Consider the following 21790-nt stretch of genomic DNA (forward strand, 5'->3'; position numbering starts at 1 on the left):
TTTCTTGCCGACTCTGATGGCGGCCGGGGTGTTGTCGAAAGCTACAACGCCCGCCGCCGTCCCGTGGCTAAGTTAGCTTCAATGGCGTCGTTAGCAACAGCATTGTTAAGCTTCGCCGAGCTGGAAATTATTAACCGTGTATTTACATGTCCATGGTTTAATAGTATTGTTGATCTTCTGTCTATCCTTCCAGTCAGGGATTTATTTATTTTGTTTCTATCTGCATTTGAGCCCGATGCTATCACGTTAGCTCAGTAGCTAAAGAGTTTCGCCGATGTATTGTTGTGGAGATAAAAGTCACTGTGAATGTCCATTTCGCGTTCTCAACTCTCATTTTCAAGAGGATATAGTATCCGAGGTGGTTTAAAATACAAATCCGTGATCCACAATAGAAAAAGGAGAAAGTGTGGAATCCAATGAACCCTTGTACTTAAGTTACGGTCAGAGCGAAAAAATATAAGTCCTGCACTGCACGCAATTCCTTCACTCTCACTTTCCTCATCCACAAATCTTTCATCCTCGTTCAAATTAATTGGGTAATCGTCGCTTTCTCGGTCCGAATCTCTCTCGCTGCATTGTAAACAATGGGAAAATGTGAGGAGTCTTTCCTCCTGTGACGTCACGCTACTTCCGGTACAGGCAAGGCTTTTTTTTATCAGCGACCAAAAGTTGCGAACTTTATCGTCGTTGTTCTCTACTAAATCCTTTCAGCAAAAATATGGCAATATCGCGAAATGATCAAGTATGACACATAGAATGGATCTGCTATCCCTGTTTAAATTTTAAAAAATCATTTCAGTAGGCCTTTAAATGAGGTTGTCACCATGGAGATACTCATTGCCCTCCACTTTAATGGCATAACACGGTGAAACCTGTTGTGTTGTTGACATGCAGCACACAAATATAATATGTACCACCTTTTTGGGGCCATATTAAAGCATGATCTAGACAACAGAACCTACTTTTAGCTTGCTGAATGAACACAATACTCTGGGAAGCGCTGCAGTGCCGTGATGGTGTGTTTGGTTTTTACATAATGCAGGGATTATATGTTGTAATAAAATATCTCCTGTATGAAAAACGAACACCATTAAAAAAATGCCAGAAGAAACCAAAATAAATCCATATACTGTATGTTGACACCCATACAGGCGGAATATTTTCTCTCTCTCGATCGTCTTTTTTTGCAGTTCCATCACCTCCCTTCTCACTGCCATTTGTGCATTACTGAGCCAGTTTGCACAAAAAGTACAATCCAGATGTGCTAAATATGGACGCAAAACAGCGTGCAATGTGCAATTTCAGTCTTGATAAATCACTTTGCCAGTGCTAAATGAAAATTAGCATTTTCTTTTCCCAGTATTGTGGTGATCAGCATAAATTCTGCATATTAATGAAGACGACACGCTTGAATGGATTGCGGTCTTTTTTTTGTTCATTTAGAAGACACACTCCTCTGCACACGAGTTTAGTAGATCAGATTTGCATGTGCTATCAAGTTTGCATGTGTTATAAACACGCAAACCTTTTGTACAGTGGTTCTCAAAACCTTTTCATCAAGAACAACCTGAGAAAACACTTAGCTAACTTAGTACCACAATAAAGACCAACATTAAGTACAGTAGCACATTAAGCCTAAGTATTCATGAAAAACAAGGCAGATGTTTTATTTAACAAGTATATTTAATATATTTTGCCACTTTAACATTACACACAGTTTGAACAGTAACATTGTGTTTGAATAACGAAAAATAAAACACTGTACTTTTTTCAAGTGATTCTTTGACGTACCACTAGATGGAGCCTACACAGTTGTATTTTTGAAGTTAATGTCTTTCTCCTAAAGTCATGCTAGGTCATTAACAACTGTGGCTGTAGGCAACCTTGTGGGTTTCATTAATTTAATTTTGTGGTTCGATCTAAAGTCGGAGTTGTATTTGGAAAGTTTGCTTGTTCATGTTTTACTGATGTTACAATGTTGCACAAAAAAATCATTTTTGAACAGTTTATTTCCCAATAATTAGTTTTAGTACAATACATGCATAAAATTAAATTCAAGTTTAAGTGAAAAAGTGCTGCATAAAAATCGTTTCACATGGATAAAGTGTGAAAAAAATTAATGATTGCCTCAATTGAGCAAGATGCAGCCCTGGTTATACCCCCAGTGTTTGAGTTCTTGTTTGCAAAAACAGCACTATCTTTTGGTCAGGTTGGCTCACTGCAGGTACCTTATTTCTTTGTTACTTGCTTTGAAACGTAAGTAGAATAATCTAGTAGTTTGTATCAGCAGCTTTATTTTACAAAAAGTTCTCAATTAATTTCTGAACAAGACTCCGAGATATTTGAACTCCTCCACTTGGGGCAGTGTCTCCTTTTCCGGGCGAGAACCAAGGACTCGGACTTGGAGGTGCTGATTCTCATCCTAGTCGCTTCACACTCGGCTGCGAACCGATCCAGTGAGAGCTGAAGATCTTGGCCAGATGAAGCCATCAGGACCACATCATCTGCAAAAAGCAGAGACCTAATCCTGCAGCCACCAAACCGGATCCCCTCAACGCCCTGACTGCGCCTAGAAATTCTGTCCATAAAAGTTATGAACAGAATCGGTAACAAAGGGCAGCCTTGGCGGAGTCCAACCCTCACTGGAAACGTGTCCGACTTACTGCCGGCAATGCGGACCAAGCTCTGACAATGATCGTACAGGGAGCGGACCGCCACAATCAGACCGTCCGATACTCCATACTCTGAGCACTCCCCACAGGACACGGTCGAATGCCTTCTCCAAGTCCACAAAGCACATGTACAAAAAAATTGTTTAGGAAAAACAAGTCCAAAACAACAAATTAATGTAATGATAAATACAACAAAAATAAATGCTCAGTGCCGATTGCTCCGCTCACCAATACTCAACTTGATATCGATACTCCCACCCCTGATAGCTATTCTTCAACTGTGGTTGTTTTTAAAGGGCTTTATAAATAAAGTTGGTATGGTATGGTATGATATTTATTTTAACAGTTGCGTGTTTGCGCTCTCCAGTAGCACTATGTGATATTTTGTACATGCCGATCACTACGTACCTAAGCTAACATTGCGAAGCTAATGTTGCAAAGGTAACATCACTACGCTCACGTCACTAGCATTCCTACGATGGCATTCATTTTGCATGTTTTTACTGTAGTTTCAAAAAAATAAAAAAAAACTCTGAAGCCTTCTTAACTTGTTTAAACACACTGTTTAGCTAAGCTAGCCGTCAGCAGCTAGTTGGTTTTCATCAAAACAAGTACCATTGAGTACATCGACTAACCAATTAAGATATACTTGGGTTTTACAGTGTAGGAAGTGTTTTAAAACCATAAGAAGTGTTTAGAAAGGGCATCCAAAAATCAGCCTCGTTGGATGGATTTTGTTCCTGCAGCCCGTTTAGGCAGCTGACTCACTGTGGTTATCGTACATTACAAAAATGTACGATAACTAGTACAAACAAACATAGTGATGAAAACGTATGTTAGCGAGTACAAACACTGCACCGATGGGATAACAACATACAAGGTGTTGGTTCTGCCATCTACAGCGGCTTTCATGTGACACATCATTAATATTCGCACACCTGTTTGTTCCCTGTACTCCCAATAAATAAGATTTCATGGGGCAATTTCACACGTTCACGCCGCTAGATCGGAATTACACGCTTGTATTTAGCACATAGCCTGTGCTAATGTGCTACATATATTCCATCAAAGAATACTGCATTGCGTTTATTCCTCTCTGTGTTAAAATTGTTACACAGCATTGTTCGTCCGCAAAAGAAACATTACACACAGATAACCCATCAAACAATAGTCGAATCAGAACATTAATACTGCAATCATGCTAGCTTAGTTTGCTAGCTCCATGTTGCCCTCTGCTAAAAAGTGGTTTCAAAGTATTTAATGAACATGTAACGTAACTGTGGTTCGACATAACTCTTCAACTTCACAGCCATGTTTAGACTTAGACTTACACAAACTTTACTCATCCACAAGAGAAATTGTTCCACACCAGAGACGTGCTGTCAGGGAAGGCAAGTGAGGCAGTGCCTCACCTTGCCACAAGGGGGGGTAAAAGCTAATAATGCTAGCTCCATGTTGCCCTCTGCTAAAAAGTGGTTTCAAAGTATTTAGTGAACATGCAACGTAACTGTGGTTCGACATAACTCTTCAACTTCACAGCCATGTTTAGACTTAGACTTACACAAACTTTACTCATCCACAAGAGAAATTGTTCCACACCAGAGACGTGCTGTCAGGGAAGGCAAGTGAGGCAGTGCCTCACCTTGCCACAAGGGGGGGTAAAAGGCTTAACTATACGATGTTTAAAAATAAAGTAATAAAATAAAATAAGTTTGAATATTTCTCTTTTAATATATGCTTTCTATGTTATTTTGGTGTGGTTCCTGTATATTTTGATCATTTTCATGGTGAAAATCGCAGAAATTCTGTGTTTCCTGATGAAAATAATTCGGCAGACGAGAAGTGAGGCAGACACAGGTGGGGCCTCCACGGCTACACACAAAGTGTATTTAACGCCTGCGTGCAAGGGGGCGCGTGCTTGTTGCCGCGGAGAAAAGGCAGGCCAAGAGGCAGCAAATACCTCTGCCTCAACGTAGGGGGCGATATATAGTCAACTTGCAGTTCAATGCCTCAGGAGTACTCTGACTCGCCATACTGGGAGAAGTGGGGGCGCTCAAGCTAGCAGACACATGTCTCTCCAGCGGAAGCCAGACTTTTTTTTCTTTCTTTAAACTGTATTTATAACAAACATGGCTAGTGTGTGAATGTGAGTGTGTATGTTGTCTGTCTATCTGTGTTGGCCCTGCGATGAGGTGGCGACTTGTCCAGGGTGTACCCCGCCTACCGCCCGAATGCAGCTGAGATAGGCTCCAGCACGCCCAGCGACCCCAAAAGGGACAAGCGGTAGAAAATGGATAAATGGATGGATGGCATTTTTTATTGGAGTAAGCCAGCGTTTGTGGGTGTTTTTGTAAGATGCAAAAAAAATGTTTTATTGCTTGGAATGAAGGGCAGCACGATGGGTCAGGGGTTAGTGCATGTGCCTCACGATACGAACGTCCTGAGTAGTCCTGAGTTCAATACCGGGCTCTGGATCTTTCTGTGTGGAGTTTGCATGTTCTCCCCGGGACTGCGTGGGTTCCCCCCGGGTACTCCGGCTTCCTCCCACCTCCAAAGACACACACCTGGGGATAGGTTGATTGGCAACACTAAATTGGCCCTAGTGTGTGAATGTGAGTGTGAATGTTGTCTGTCTATCTGTGTTGGCCCTGTGATGAGGTGGCGACATGTCCAGGGTGTACCCCGCCTTCCGCCCGAATGCAGCTGAGATAGGCTACGCACCACGACCCCGAACAGGACAAGCGGTAGAAAATGGATGGATGCTTGGAATGAAATGAATGTGTCTGCCAATATGGAGTATTATATGCTGTATCCAAGATTAAATAATTCTCTAAACTGGATTTGAGGACAAAATGAATGTGATCATACAAAGTAAGTTTTCATGGAGGATAGCTATTGTGGTGAGGACGGCGAAAAAAATCATCAGGACTCCTCTTCCTCCTATCCAGGAGATCGCAAAAAGCAGCTGCCTGACCAGGGCTCAGAAAATCTGTAGAAACTCCTCCCACCCCTACCAAGGACTGTTTTCACTGCTGGACTCTAGAAAGAGGTTCCGCAGCCTCCGTAGCAGAACCTCCAGGTTCTGTAACAGCTTCTTCCCTCAGGACGTAAGACTCTTGAACGCATCATAATTATCCCCTCAATTCCCCCCAAAAATGGATAAACTAGCTGGAATATAAACACAATATAATATACATCCATAAATCTGGATGCATATGCAAAAGTGCAATATATATATCTGTACAGTAATCTATTTATTTATATCTGCACCTTATTGCTTTTTTATCCTGCACTTCCATGAGCTAATGCAACGAAATGTCGTTCTTATCTGTACCGGTACTGTAAAGTTCAAATTTGAATGACAATAAAAACGAAGTGTAGTCTAAGTCTATTGATGCTTCTGATACAAATACGGAAAGGTAAGATACATGGATGGAATAGCAAATGGGACAAAAAAGTATCTAATAACTTTATCAAATACTTTTTGGACCCATTTATCATATCATAATATCATTATGATAACGTTTTTATGAAAGCGAATAACTCCCTTCTGTTTCCTGTTATTCTAATGTGTAACCTAAATCAACAAAGATTAGAGCTGCGCATATGAATTTAAGGAAAAAAAAGAAGAAGAAAAAACCTCCAAAAGTATCTATGTCTCACCTGGTGTATAGTTCACCCAAGTCACTGTTCCACACAGTAGCTCAGTTACAAAGGATAGAAAGGGTAAGGATGGAAAGGATAATGCAGTTATAAAGTAGACTAAAAATGTACCATTGTAGCAATATAAAATATACGTAATATTTACATATTATATATACAATATATAATATATAGTGATATATTAAATTATATTATATTATATAATATATACAATATATAACAAATCCCAATTACCATGTACAATACTACAGTATATGTAACAGCTGCAGCAGAAAAAAGAAAAAAGGGGCAGCATAAAAGTACATGCATCGTGTTGAAAAGTTACAAAGGTGACTTACAAGAAAAACGATCTCTCACTGACGTAAAAACACTGAACTTTCCTGAACAGTCCAGTTGGGATCGATTGAATGTCCTAAAAACACAATGAGAACATCCATAGACATTTAGATGGGGGGAAAAAACACAATAGAATGTAGTACAAACAACTGTAGTTTATGAGGCAATGTTATAATAATGTAGAGTATTTACCTTGGTATCTTCTTCCAGCTGCTTATTCATATTTTAATTGTCATAATTGTCCGACGTTCAAACATTATTTTAACATACTTGGCTGGCTTTATCAACTCCTTGTTTCAACATGGTGCAGGCTAGCAGCGCTCCAGATGCTTCACTAGCAACACACTTTGTAACATTTTCGATTTATAATTTCTTTATTTCATAGAATATATTCAAAGTATTCTTCTTCTCACTATCCTTCACACTCACTTACTTGCCATGGTTGAAAAAAATAAAGTTATGTTCATCTCTAACTATAAGCTGATGCTAGCCGGTAAAACCGGATGTTCTCACAGGGTCCACACGGACGTTCGCTACGCCCACTAGTGGCGGGGAGGCTCATAACATGGTTTTTGTTCGCAACCTAAAAGCATGACAATGAGCAGAAAGACAGCGCGTATCCCAAAAAAATGTTTTTTTAGTGACTCACAAAAAAGGTGGACATATGAATAATCCATGTTTTTCTACTTCAAGTTAAAGGGAAACAGCACTTTTTCTGAATTTTGCCTATCTACCATTCCCAATCTTTATTTTAGACAAGAAAACATGTTTTTTTAATGCATTCTAAATCGTAAATAAACTTTAGCAAAAGTCAGCTAACAATGGAGTCAATGTGAGTTGCTCTATTCCGCCTAGAAAGCACTCTAAATGACACTCAAAGACCTCCATCATAGTTTTATATACACACTATAAGTATATGTCATGTAGTAAAAGGGAGATTAACAATAACATGTTTTGTGCTCGTGCGCTACGTTCGCTCGCATCCTGCATCTCCTGGGGGCTAAGCCCCCCCTGTCCTTAAAAGCTAGTGACGCCCCTGCTTTATGCTAAACAGATCCAGCAAGTAGCAGTATTGCAAAGTGCTAAACAAGAAATACAAAATGTAAAAACAATAAAACCACTTACTGTACAACGTCTGCTCTCACTGGGATGCCCACTGATGGGATGTTTATAAATGTCTTTTTGGATGCAGTATTAATCATAGTTCTCATGAAGGGTCAACAAAAAAAAAAAGGTGCCGCAAACTTTTCGTGTCTTTCTCGTCATCTCTAGGTCTAAGTTGGATGTCAAAGTTGTCCACAACCTTCTACTATCCAGGTGAGAGGCATGATTTATAATCTAAAATTAACTTTCACCGGCACAGGGGCGATACAGCGGCTCACCAGCTCAATATGTCAATATATTGTTAGCTCTCTGTGACCTCGGCACCACTAAAAATAGTTCCTGTTTTAGTGCTTATCAAAAACAATCTTAATACTCGTAAATAGAGTATTGTTGGCAATTTTTGGAAGTTTTATCAGCGTAATGGAGTACTCGCATGAGCTGCATTGTTAGCCACCTTGTACTTGCCATATTTTACGAGTTAGAATGCATAAAAAAAAGAAAACTATATGTTCTTATCTTACATAGGGGTTGTGAACAATAAACTAAATTCCTAAACTGTGCACTTGCCCTTTAAGATTCAAAACAATTAAAATATCATCCAAATATCAACTTGAGTAAAAGTAAAAACTATTCAAGTTCTCAGTAACTGGGGAGTAAATTGTGGTTTATTTAGTAGCTGTTTAATGATACTTGCACTACAATTGGAGAGTGTGTGTATTTGAGTAACAGAGACACTAGTACAGCATGTTCTACAAACATTTTTAATTTTACACTCACTTGTGACGTTAAAACAAGGCTAATGTTAGCATATGCGCAGCTAAAACATAAAACATCTACAACTTAATACAGGTTTTTTTCTGAAATGTCAACATTTTAACTGACACACATGACTATAAAGCTATAATTTTTCATAGTTTGTAGGAAAACGTTGAAGAGTTGTGCTGCCTTGTCTGGCATGTTACTTTTTACAGTGCCATGGTCATGTGACTGCCAGGCTCTGTTTGATTGGTGAAACGGAGTCAAAAGTCACCCATGCTTGCGTAGGATTGGTGAAACATCACATGGACAAAGATAAGACCTTCTGGAGGAAAGTTCTGTGGTCAGATGAAACAAAAATTGAGCTGTTTGGCCACAAAACCCAGCAATATGTTTGGAGGTGAAAAGGTGAGGCCTTTAATCCCAGGAACACCACATCTACCGTCAAGCATGGTGGTGGTAGTATTATGCTCTGGGCCTGTTTTGCTGCCAATGGAACTGGTGCTTTAAATGGGACAATGAAAAAGGAGGATTACCTCCAAATTCTTCAGGACAACCTAAAATCATCATCCTGGAGGTTGGGTCTTGGGCGCAGTTGGGTGTTCCAACAGGACAATGACCCCAAACACTTGTCAAAAGTGGTAAAGGAATGGCTAAATCAGGCTAGAATTAAGGTTTTAGAATGGCCTTCCCAAAGTCCTGACTTAAACGTGTGGACGATGCTGAAGAAACAAGTCCATGTCAGAAAACCAACAAATTTAGCTGAACTGCACCAATTGTCAAGAGGAGTGGTCAAAAATTCAACCAGAAGCTTGCCAGAAGCTTGTGGATGGCTACCAAAAGTGCCTTATTGCAGTGAAACTTGCCAAGGGACATGTAACCAAATATTTGCTGTATGTATACTTTTGACCCAGCAGATTTGGTCACATTTTCAGTAGACCCATAATAAATTCATAAAAGAAACAAACTTCATGAATGTTTTTGTGACAAACAAGTATGTGCTCCAATCAGTGACTCCAATCAGTTGTAGAAATTATTGGAAACTTAAGACCGCCATGACATTATGTTCTTTACAAGTTTATGTAAACTTTTGACCACGACTGTATGTGTTGAAGGTAAAGAAAAAGAAAATGTATGACTTACTTTTATACTTTTATAAATTTTATAAATTTAAGTAAGATTTTTAAAAAAAACTGTCATCGCTCAAGAAAATATTAAAGCATTAAAATCAATGTTATGAATTATTGGGCAGGGGGAATATTGCATATTTTGTGTTTTAGCCATAAAAAAACATAATTTTTACAAAAAGGGCATAAAACATGAAAATAAAAATAACTTTATATCGACAGTCCTGAAGTTTATCTGGAGATTAAAGTGTAGAATAAAAACAAATATATACTGTATATGAATTATTTTTGACAGGGCCAAACTTGAGGGGAGGTCAAAAGGTAAAAAAAAAAACAATTATATATATTGTATTGATTTTTAAAATATGGAAAATATCAAAATACACCCCGCATGCTTTGATAATAAATGAATACAATAATGACATAAATAGACATAGCATCCATTTTCTACCGCTTATTCCCTTTGGGGTCGCGGGGGGCGCTGGAGCCTATCTCAGCTACAACCGGGCGGAAGGCGGGGTACACCCTGGACAAGTCGCCACCTCATCGCAGGGCCAACACAGATAGACAGACAACATTCATACTCACATTCACACACTAGGGCCAATTTTTTTAGTGTTGCCAATCAACCTATCCCCAGGTGCATGTCTTTGGAGGTGGGAGGAAGCCGGAGTACCCGGAGGGAACCCACGCAGTCACGGGGAGAACATGCAAACTCCACACAGAAAGATCCCGAGGCCAGGATTGAACTCACGACTACTCAGGACCTTCGTAGCAATCAGGAGTAAGTAGCGTTTTATTCTGCACAAAAATACTTGAGTAAAAAGTATGTTGCATTAAAACTGCTCTGACAAGTACAATTCATTCTTAAAGTTATTTAAGTAAATATACATTTACCTCTGGTCATATCTGGTGACACATCAATAATTCCATGTGCTTCTCATAACACGGACCATGACGCGCACGGCGACGGGGGAGGAAATAGCACCATCTGCTGTGGAATATTTCCCTCCCACATGGCGTCTGGACAACACCTTTGCCTCGGTCTCAGTGGGAGGACTTGGCATGAAAGACATCCGTGGGTGGAATGATTGATCAAGTGATTGGATTCTCTCTGCCTTCCTCTTTCACATTCATATGCTGCTTATTCACCGTAATATTTGCTCCTTCCGTGACAACACTGGACTGGATATGATAATAAAATAGAGTACATCACAAACAAATAGTATGAGGTTAGTAGTCATTATCGTACTACGAGTTAAAGCATACAGTAGTATTTGCATTCAAGTACAGTTGAAGGTTACAGTTGAAGCTCTAAAGTCAACACAATTTCTACCTAGATGCTTTTTTTTTACCTTCATAGGGAATACTGGTAAGTAATTTAATCTGTTCCAGGGTCAAACAATGGCCATATAGGCAATATTTTAAGTCACCAAATCCAAAACTAAAATCTAAAACGTGCAAAAATGAGGGCTGCGTACCAAAACTCTGATACTATATCGGATGTTTATGCATATACACAATAACATATTGTAACTGTAATTTGTTCCATTAGGAAAATACTCATATGTAGACTAGGATGAAATAGCTAACATGTTAATCCAACATTGCCTTCATTGTGTATCAATTAACAATAGAGAAGAGTTCAACTTGAACTTGTTGAATTGTATGCACTGTATATTCCTATTTTGCACACTGTGTTTGGTCATGCTTGTCACGGTGTCGCATGTGTGACGCCAAGATGCAGGGACGGCAGGTGACGTGCGAGTAAGAGGTCCTTTTTATTATAGACACAAATGAGGGAGCATCAGCGTGGCTATGGATACTCATTTAAAAAATTACACCTTTAAAGAAACATTTGAAGCTGCAAACATCTGATGTATGACAGTGCTTAGCTTCATTGTACCTAATGTTATATGATCGATATTATCACATTATTATATGATCGATACTAGAGTAATTCAATATTTTTATTTTCTCCAAAATATATTTGTGTTACAAATTCCGGCAATACTTCCTTGGACAAAGGGGGACTTTGAGGGCAAAAGAAGAACAACTTAAAAGAGTAATAGATAGTAGTAGAGATGTCCGATAATAGCTTTTTTGCCAATGTCCGATATTCTGATATTGTCCAACTCTTAATTACGTATTCCGATATCAACCGATACTGATATATACAGTCGTGGAATTAACACATTATTATGCCTAGTTTTGTTGTGATGCCCCCGCTGGATGCATTAAACAATGTAACAAGGTTTTCCAAAATAAATCAACTCAAGTTATGGAAAAAAATGCCAACATGGCACTGCCATATTTATTATTGAAGTCACAAAGTGCTTTTTTTTTTTTAACATGCCTCAAAACAGCAGCTTGGAATTTGGAACATGCTCTGAGAGAGCATGAGGAGGTTGAGGTGTATATTGTAGCGTCCCGGAAGAGTTAGTGCTGCAAGGGGTTCTGGGTATTTGTTCTGTTGTGTTTATGTTGTGTTACGGTGCGGATGTTCTCCCGAAATGTGTTTGTCATTCTTGTTTGGTGTGGGTTTACAGTGTGGCGCATATTTGTAACAGTGTTAAAGTTGTTTATACGTCCACCCTCAGTGTGACCTGTATGGCTGTTGATCAAGTATGACTTGCATTCACTTGTGTGTGTGAAAAGGCGTAGATAATATGTGACTGGGCCGGCACGCAAATGCAGTGCCCTTAAAGCACGCCCCCAATAGTCCTGAGTGGGTGGAAATTCGGGAGAATGGTTGCCCCGGGAGATTTTCGGGAGGGGCACTGAAATTCGGGAGTCTCCCGGGAAAATCGGGAGGGTTGGCTAGTATGACTGGGTGACGCAACTGCTCTGTACTTCTCCCTCCGTACAGCGGTGTTTTAAAAAGTCATACATTTTACTTTTTGAAACCGATACCGATAATTTCCGATATTACATTTTAAAACATTTATCGGCCGATAATATTGGCAGTCCGATATTATCGGACATCTCTAGATAGTAGCTTTTCTTTGGTTTAGTTCTTGTGTACTATTGACTTTATCTTTATCAAACAATTGTACTTCATAAACTCAACTAAGTAACTAATTTAGATATTATCTTCAAGTATTTTGTCAATAGGATCCATCCATCTTCTTCTGCTTATCCTAAGTTGGGTCGCGGGTGCAGCAGCAGATGTCAGGAGGACTCGTTATTTAAAAAAAAAAAAAAAATCTACAGTTTATAGATACGATTGGTATTGGTATCGGTCGATCTTACTCTTGGATGATCGGTATCGGAATCGGCAGCATACAACCCAGATTGAAACATCACTACTTGCATGGCAGTTACACTTTGCCTGTACTGTATTAACGGTCTGACAGTGACCATGGCTTGACACTGGAACAGATTATTTTCCGACACTCTACAGTAGTTTATTCTGAAGTTTAGAGGAGAGAAAGTGAACAGATTGTGTTCGGAGGTTTCACTGTACGCAGAAACGTGTAGGGTGTCATTTAAATACAAGATAAACAGCAACATATGGTGATGTCTTACATTAGAAACTTTCACCTGCAAAATTTGTTGGTAAAGGCACACAAGAAGTCATGTTAGTCATATTTTTGGTTGTTGACTTTAAAAACGGAAACAAAAACTGAAATGGAAAAAGTCGATCCGTTTGTGTGTGTGAGTGTGTGATGTGTTACTACACGGTGGGACAGTGTGAGCTGGTCTGGTCTGGTCTGCAGGGCCACATTCAGTCGGACTTCCTCTTGATGGAGAGCAGCTGAGAGAAGATCTGCATGGCCCAGTAGAGCAGCGAGAGGGAGGCAAAGGCCTGCACATGAGGAAGACTTCACGTCACTCATCCAACCTTCACTCATGCAAGCTTCTTCAGGGGGGAGGTGGGGGGGGGGGGGGGGGGGGGATTTAAACATATTGACAGCGGACGCTCTAAACGCCTTTAAAACGCTTCCTGACATCAATAAATGTTATAAGTACAGTATATGAACATGCAATGTATATGATCATGTATCAGTTGTATTGCTCCCCAACGATTATGTATAAAATAACTGAAATTAAAAACAAAATATTTTGAGGAAAAGAAAAAAAAAAGTACAGAAAATGTTTGATTTCAACATTTGACACATTATGTGAAATAATTAAAACATTTTAAAAGTACATTTTTTGGATATAAAATATTTTCATTCATCCATTCAATTTTCTACTGCTTGTCCCTTTCAGGGTCGCCGGGGTTGCTGAAGCCTACCCCAGCTGCATGCGGGCGGAAGGCGGGGTACACCATGGACAAGTCGCCACCTCATCGCAGGGCCAACACAGATAGACAGACAACATTCACACTCACATTCACACACTAGGGACAAAGATAGACAACATTAACAAACTAGGGCCAATCAACCAATCCCCATACATATACATATACACATATACACATACACACACACATATATATATATATATATATATATATATATATATATATATATATATATATATATATATATATATATATATATATATATATATATATATATATATATATATATATATATATATATATATATATATATATATATATATATATATATATATTAGGGCTGCGAATCTTTGGGTGTCTCACGATTCGATTCAAAATCGATTTTTTTTCGATTCAACGCGATTCTCGATTCCAAAACGATATTTTCCTGATTCAAAATGATTCTCTATTCATTTAATACATAGGATTTCAGCAGGATTTACCCCAGTCTGTTGACATGCAAGAAGAGAAGAGGATTTTTGTAAAAAGCATTTTTAATTGTAAAGGACAATGTTTTATCAACTGATTGCAAAAATGTAAATTTGTTCTAACTATTAAAGGCCTACTGAAACCCACTACTACCGACCACCCAGTCTGATAGTTTATATGTCAATGATGAAATCTTAACATTGCAACACATGCCAATACGGCCGGGTTAACTTATAAAGTGCAATTTTAAATTTCCCGCTAAACTTCCGGTTGAAAACGTCTTTGGATGATGACGTATGCGCGTGACGTAACCAGTGAAACAGAAGTATCGGTACCCCATTGAATACAATACAAAATAGCTCTGTTTTCATCTCATAATTCAACAGTATTCTGGACATCTGTGCTGGAATTTGTTTAATGAACAATGAAGACTGCAAAGAAGAAATTTGTAGGTGGGATCGGTGTATTAGCGGCGGACTACAGCAACACAACCAGGAAGACTGACTCGGATAGCAGACGCGCTAGCCGACGCTAGCCACCGACCGCACGGATGATCGTGGTAAAGTCCTTCGTCCTTCCGTCGATTGCTGGAACGCAGGTGAGCACGGGTGTTGATGAGCAGATGAGGGCTGGCTGGCGTAGGTGGAGCGCTAATGTTTTTATCATAGCTCTGTGAGGTCCCGTTATTAAGTTAGCTTCAATGGCGTCGTTAGCAACAGCATTTTTAAGCTTCGCCGAGCTAGAAAGCATTAACCGTGTATTTAAATGTTCATGGTTTAATAGTATTGTTGATTTTCTGTCTATCCTTCCAGTCAGGGATTTATTTATTTTGTTTCTATCTGCATTTGAGCCCGATGTTATCACGTTAGGTCCGTAGCTAAGTTAGCTTCAATGGCGTCGTTAGCAACAGCATTTTTAAGCTTCGCCAAGCTGGAAATGATTAACCGTATATTTACATGTCCACGGTTTAATAGTATTGTTGATCTTCTGTCTATCCTTCCAGTCAGGGATTTATTTATTTTGTTTCTATCTGCATTTGAGCCCGATGCTATCATGTTAGCTCAGTAGCTAAAGAGCTTCGTCGATGTATTGTCGTGGAGATAAAAGTCACTGTGAATGTCCATTTCGCGTTCTCGACTCTCATTTTCAAGAGGATATAGTATCCGAGGTGGTTTAAAATACAAATCCGTGATCTACAATAGAAAAAGGAGAGAGTGGGGAATCCAATGAGCCAGCTTGTACCTAAGTTACGGTCAGAGCGAAAAAATATATGTCTTGCACTGCATTCTAGTCCTTCACTCTAACGTTCCTAATCTTTCATCCTCGCTCAAATTAATGGGGTAATCGTCGCTTTCTCGGTCCGAATCTCTCTCGATGCTGGTGTAAACAATAGGAAAATATGAGCAGTCCTTCCTCCGGTGTCGTCACACTACTTCCGGTAGGGGCAAGGCTTTTTTTTATCAGATACCAAAAGTTGCGAACTTTATCGTCGTTGTTCTCTACTAAATCCTTTCAGCAAAAATATGGCAATATCGCGAAATGATCAAGTATGACACATAGAATGGATCTGCTATCCCCGTTTGAATAAAAAAAATTCATTTCAGTAGGCCTTTAAATGAACCAAAAATATGACTTATTTTATCATTGTGAAAATATTGGGACACAGTGTGTTGTCAAGCTTATGAGATGCGATGCAATTGTAAGCCACTGTGACACTATTGTTCTTTTTTTTTTATTTTTTATAAATGTCTAATGATAATGTCAATGAGGGATTTTTAATCACTGCTATGTTGAAATTGTAACTAATATTGATACTGTTGTTGATAATATTAATTTTTGTTTCACTACTTTTGGTTTGTTCTGTGTCATGTTTGTGTCTCCTCTCAATTGCTATGTTTATTGCAGTTCTGAATGTTGCTGGGTCGGGTTTGGTTTTGGAATTGGATTGCATTGTTATGGTATTGCTGTGTATTTTTTTGTTGGATTGATTAATAAAAAAGAACAATTTAAAATAAGGGAAAAAATATTTTACAAAATTAATAAATAAATCCATTTTAAAAAAAAGAAGAGAGAATCGATTCTGAATCGCACAACGTGAGAATCGAGATTCGAATTCAAATCGATTTTTTCCCACACCCATAATTATATATATATATATATATATATATATATATATATATATATATATATATATATATATACATTCATATATATACATATATATATACATACATATATATATATATATATATATACATATATACATACATACATATATATATATACAAATATATACATACATATATATACATACATACAGACATACATATATATACATACATACATACTGTATACATATACTGTATATACATACATATATATATATACACATATATATACATACATACATATACATATATATACATACATACATGTACATATATATGCATACATACATATACATATATATACATACATATATATATATATATGTATACATATATATATATGTATATATATATGTAGGAGCCATTTAAGGCATCTTTATTTTTGTGTTGGCATTACTTTCTTTTGTCACTAGGTGGCGGGCATTTTGGTTGAGCAGGGCAGGGGGGAAGGCATATGTAGGAGCACAGGTGAGCCAAACGAGGAAGGACTCAGTTGTGGGAGCACAAACCGTTCTTACCAGCAGCAGACAGCAGCAGACAGCAGCAGACAACAGCAAACCACAGCAGACAACAGCAACAGGCAGGAGAACATATAACACAATATCACTGCAATAATCCCTGGTATGTTTCATTCACCCTGCAAATTCGTTAATAAATATGCATAAACTGGATTTCCGACTGGACCTCACTTCATATACAATGTTTGCTACTGCGTAGGATCACTCCCTCAAACCTATTGAGTAATGACAATAAATTGGAACATTTGAAGGTGAAGATTGCCATTACATTCAATCCGTCAAAATCAACTGTACCAATGAAAAAAGAGGATGTTAAAGGTCATACAGGTCACACTACATCCCCTGTCACAAATGCCATCAAACAAGATCACATTCTTGATTTACTAAAAGCACAACATGATTTCAATGCCTTATTGGTTAAGCATTCCTCTTTACCATCAAGAGACGTACCTGTGTTTGATGGAGATCCGTTTCAGTATGAAACCTTTATAAGGGCATTTGAATATGGAGTGGAGAAAAAGTGTGACACCTATGACTGTTTGCATTATTTGGAACAATATACTACAGAGCATCCAAAAGAGCTGGTTCAAAGTTGCCAACATATGCCTCCGTCCCAGGGCTACCAGAAGGCAAGACAGCTACTCAAGGAACATTTTGGTAATGAATATCATATTGCAACAGCATATATGGAAAAGGCTTTTTCCTGGGGAACAATTAAATTGGAGGATATAAAAGGATTGAGAGCATTCTCTCTATTCCTCAGAAGTTGTTCCAATGCAATGGAAAATCTGGCCTATATGGAAGAAATGAATGTTGTTTCTAATATGAGGACCATCATCCTAAAGCTTCCATACAAGCTCAGAGAGCAGTGGAGGAACAAGGCCTGTGACCTACAGGAGAAGCAAGGCCATCGTGCCATTTTCCCAGACCTTGTGAACTTTATTGAAAAACAAGTCAAAATACTCTCTGATCCACTGTTTGGGAACATTCAGGACCATAAGCAATCAACTGTCAAACCCTCATCCGTCCCTACGCCAAGAGGAAAGTCAAGTCCAAGAAGCAGCTTTGCAACAACATTAATACCCATAGAAACTGTGGAGTCAAATGAAGAAAAAAGGAATGTGATTGTCAAATCTCACAGTTGTCTGTTCTGCAAGAAGAGTGGTCACACACTGGAGTGCTGTCCACAATTCAAGAGGAAGAAGCACAAAGAAAAAATAGACTTCTTAAAGGAAAAAGGAGTCTGTTTTGGCTATCTGAAAATAGGACATTTAAGTCGAGACTGCAGAAATCGTCTATTATGTGAAATCTGTAAACAACAACATCCACAAATACTCCACATTGAACAGACAGAACAAACACAAACCAAATCAATTGGAACCAATGCTGTTGTCCCACCTCCCAAGCATACTTGTGGTCATATTGGGGCCGGGAACCACCCCTCCATCTACTCCATTGTACATGTACAAGTTAAAAGCAACAAGGGAGACACAGCGTTACAAACATATGCATTTTTGGATCATGGAAGCACCTCCACATTCTGCACAGAAAAACTGATGCAAAGACTGAACATTACAGGACAAAGAACAAACATCCTTCTCAAAACCATGAATCAAGTGAAACCCGAAACCAGCTACCACATCACTGGACTGGAAATAGCCGGGATAAATATGAATTACTTTATTCAATTGCCTGATGTATTTACACACAAAACCATGCCAGTTTCACCACACAATATTCCAAAACAGCAGGATGTGAAACACTGGCCATATCTAAATCATATCACATTACCTGAAATTGACTCTGACATCGACCTCCTCATTGGCACGAATGCCTCTAAGGTACTGGAACCCTGGGAGGTAGTCAATAGCCAGGAGGACGGGCCATACGCAGTGAGGACCCTATTGGGATGGGTCATTTATGGTCCTTTAAAAGGAGATGACACCAGCAAGCATAATGGCTGCCCTGTTGCTGATGTCAATAGAATATCTATTCTAAACCTGGAGGAGTTATTAGTCAAACAGTACAACCAAGATTTCAGTGAAAGATCCAGTAAGGAAACAGAGGAAATGTCAAGAGAAGAGGAAAAGTTTCTTGATATTGTGAGTCACTCTGCAAAGATTAAAGATGAACATTACTGTTTAAACTTACCTTTTAAAGAAGAAGATCCCATCATGCCGAACAACCGTTGTATTGCAGAGCAACGCATCCAGAGCCTGAAACGCAAGTTCAACAAAAATGAAAAGTTCCATAAAGAATATACATCTTTCCTCACAGATATGATTGACAGTGGCTATGCTGAATTGGTACCAGCAGACCAGCTGAATAGAAAAGATGGAAGACTCTGGTATATTCCACATCATTGTGTGCACCACTCAAAAAAAGGAACATTAAGAGTTGTTTTTGACTGTGGTGCAGTCTTTAAAGGAACATCACTTAACTGTGAACTACTTCAGGGTCCTGATCTTACAAACTCACTTATCGGAGTCTTCATCAGATTCAGACAAGAACCGGTTGCCTTGATGGCAGACATTAAAGCCATGTTCCATCAGGTTAAGGTGTCTGATAAGCATGTCGACTACCTGAGATTCTTATGGTGGCCTGACGGTGATATGCAGCAAGATCTGACTGAATATAGGATGAAGGTACATCTATTTGGAGCTGTGTCATCACCAAGTTGTGCAAATTTCGCTTTGAGGAAAACTGCTGAAGACAACCAAGCTCATTTTCCACCTGAGGTGACAGACACAGTACGCCATAACTTTTATGTAGATGACTGTTTACGTTCGATTCCCACAGAACAAGAAGCAGTACAATTAGTAAAAGATCTGACTGCTCTCTGCCAAATGGGTGGGTTTACTCTGTCCAAATGGATCAGCAACAGCCGTGCTGTATTAACATCTATTCCACAAGAGCACAGGGCTAAAGAAATCAAGGAGTTGGATTTGGACAAGGACAATCTACCAATGGAAAGAGCCCTAGGACTACACTGGTGTGTGGAAACTGATGTGTTCAAGTTCACAGTTGTTGTACCAGAAAGACCACACACTAGACGTGGCATTTTGTCTGTGGTCAGCTCTGTATACGACCCTTTAGGATTTCTAGGACCATTTACTCTGCCAGCCAAAATGATTATGCAGGAGCTCTGCAAGGAAAAGCTTGGATGGGATGAAACCATACCACACATTTTCTCTCAACAGTGGACAGGATGGCTAGCAGATCTCAGCAAAATTAAGGAGTTTAAAGTTGACCGGTGCATGAAGCCTACACACTTTGGTCAAATCACACACTCACAGCTGCATCACTTTTCGGATGCCAGTGAGAGTGGCTACGGAACCGTCTCATATCTAAGACTGGAAAACAAAAACAAAGAAGTGCATGTTGCATTCATCATAGGAAAATCAAGAGTGGCACCATTAAAACAAATGACAATTCCCAGAATGGAGCTGGCTGCAGCTGTCCTCGCTGTCAAAGTTGACACAATGCTGCGAAAGGATCTACAGTTAAAACTGGAGAAATCATTTTTCTGGACGGATAGCACAACCGTGCTTAAATACATAAGCAACGAAACCAAACGCTTTAAAACATTTGTAGCAAACAGAGTCTCTTTTGTAAGGGATGCTACCGACATATCACAATGGAGATACGTGAGCACAAAGGAAAACCCTGCAGATGCAGCATCAAGAGGGTTGAAAGCAGATCGCTTCCTAGGCTACAAAAATTGGATAAGAGGACAAGATTTTCTCTGGAAAGCAAGCCAAGAATGGCCAATCTTGCAAGTTGAATCCAAAATCTCTGTTGATGATCCAGAGATCAAACCTGGCATCACAGTAAATGCCATTGTCAAAAGTCAGTTGAACCCAACTAACTATTTCATCCACTACTTCTCATCCTGGATGAGACTGAAAATTGCAACAGCCTGGCTTTTAAAAGTAAAGACCGCACTCTTACAACTGACTAGGAAAAGAAAAGAAGTTCAAACTGCTGTGAGTAGTGTTGAAAATGATCCTGTCAAATTAAAGAAGAAGATTGAAGAGGAGATGCAAGTATTTAAAGCCACACTTCATGGACAGTGCTTATCTCCCCGAGATCTAATCCAAGCAGAGAATGCAGTCATCTCATTCAGTCAAGGTGAAAGATTTCAAGGGGAAATGTCTGTTCTACAGACTGAGAAAAATGTCAAAAGAAACAGTAATTTGTACAAATTGGATCCAGTGCTGGAGGATGGACTTCTCAGAGTAGGTGGTCGTCTGAATAGGCTAGCAATGCCTGAAGAAATCAAACATCCGATTATTCTCTCTAAGGACCTCCACATATCCACACTACTATTATGCCACATCCATAAACAACTCGGACATGCAGGAAGAAATTACATGCTGTCTTGTCTCCGCAAAAAATATTGGATCATCAAAGCCAATTCTGCTGCAAGAAAAGTCATAAATGACTGTATTGTGTGCAAACGACAGAGGAGTAAAGTCGGAGAGCAAAAAATGTCAGACTTACCTTTGGAAATAATCCAACCAGACAAACCTCCATTCACGAATGTAGGAGTGGACTACTTCGGTCCTATAGAAATCAAAAGAGGACGAAGTCTTGTTAAAAGGTATGGTGTAATTTTCACCTGCATGGCAAGCAGGGCAGTACACCTGGAAGTTGCACATACACTTGACACAGACTCCTGTATCCATGTTTTAAGGAGATTCATCTGTCGAAGAGGTCAAGTTTCATC

General features: G+C 39.1%; 2 protein-coding genes across 3 annotated transcripts in view; both read right to left on the reverse strand.

The window, feature by feature from the left end:
* dgkb (diacylglycerol kinase, beta) overlaps positions 1-7180 on the reverse strand; it is a 260736-nt gene extending 253556 nt beyond the window's left edge. Inside the window, 2 exon segments of the mRNA XM_062062705.1 lie at positions 6674-6747; positions 6864-7180. The gene's annotated coding sequence lies outside the window, so the exon portion shown is untranslated.
* A 2666-nt stretch (positions 7181-9846) lies between these two features.
* Positions 9847-21790, reverse strand: part of agmo (alkylglycerol monooxygenase) — a 225284-nt gene continuing 213340 nt past the window's right edge. The window contains exons 13-15 of one of the 2 annotated variants that reach the window (XR_009827738.1): positions 19213-19277; positions 10556-13466; positions 9847-10459 (exon numbers count right to left, since the gene is read on the reverse strand). Coding sequence is in view for 1 of the 2 variants with exons in the window: in XM_062062713.1 (XP_061918697.1) it covers positions 13265-13466; positions 19213-19277 (267 nt within the window). In the remaining variant the exon portion in view is untranslated. The other variant, XM_062062713.1, reaches the window with a different exon arrangement.

This window comes from Entelurus aequoreus, linkage group LG11, assembly GCF_033978785.1.
Source record: "Entelurus aequoreus isolate RoL-2023_Sb linkage group LG11, RoL_Eaeq_v1.1, whole genome shotgun sequence".
NCBI lineage: Eukaryota > Metazoa > Chordata > Actinopteri > Syngnathiformes > Syngnathidae > Entelurus > Entelurus aequoreus.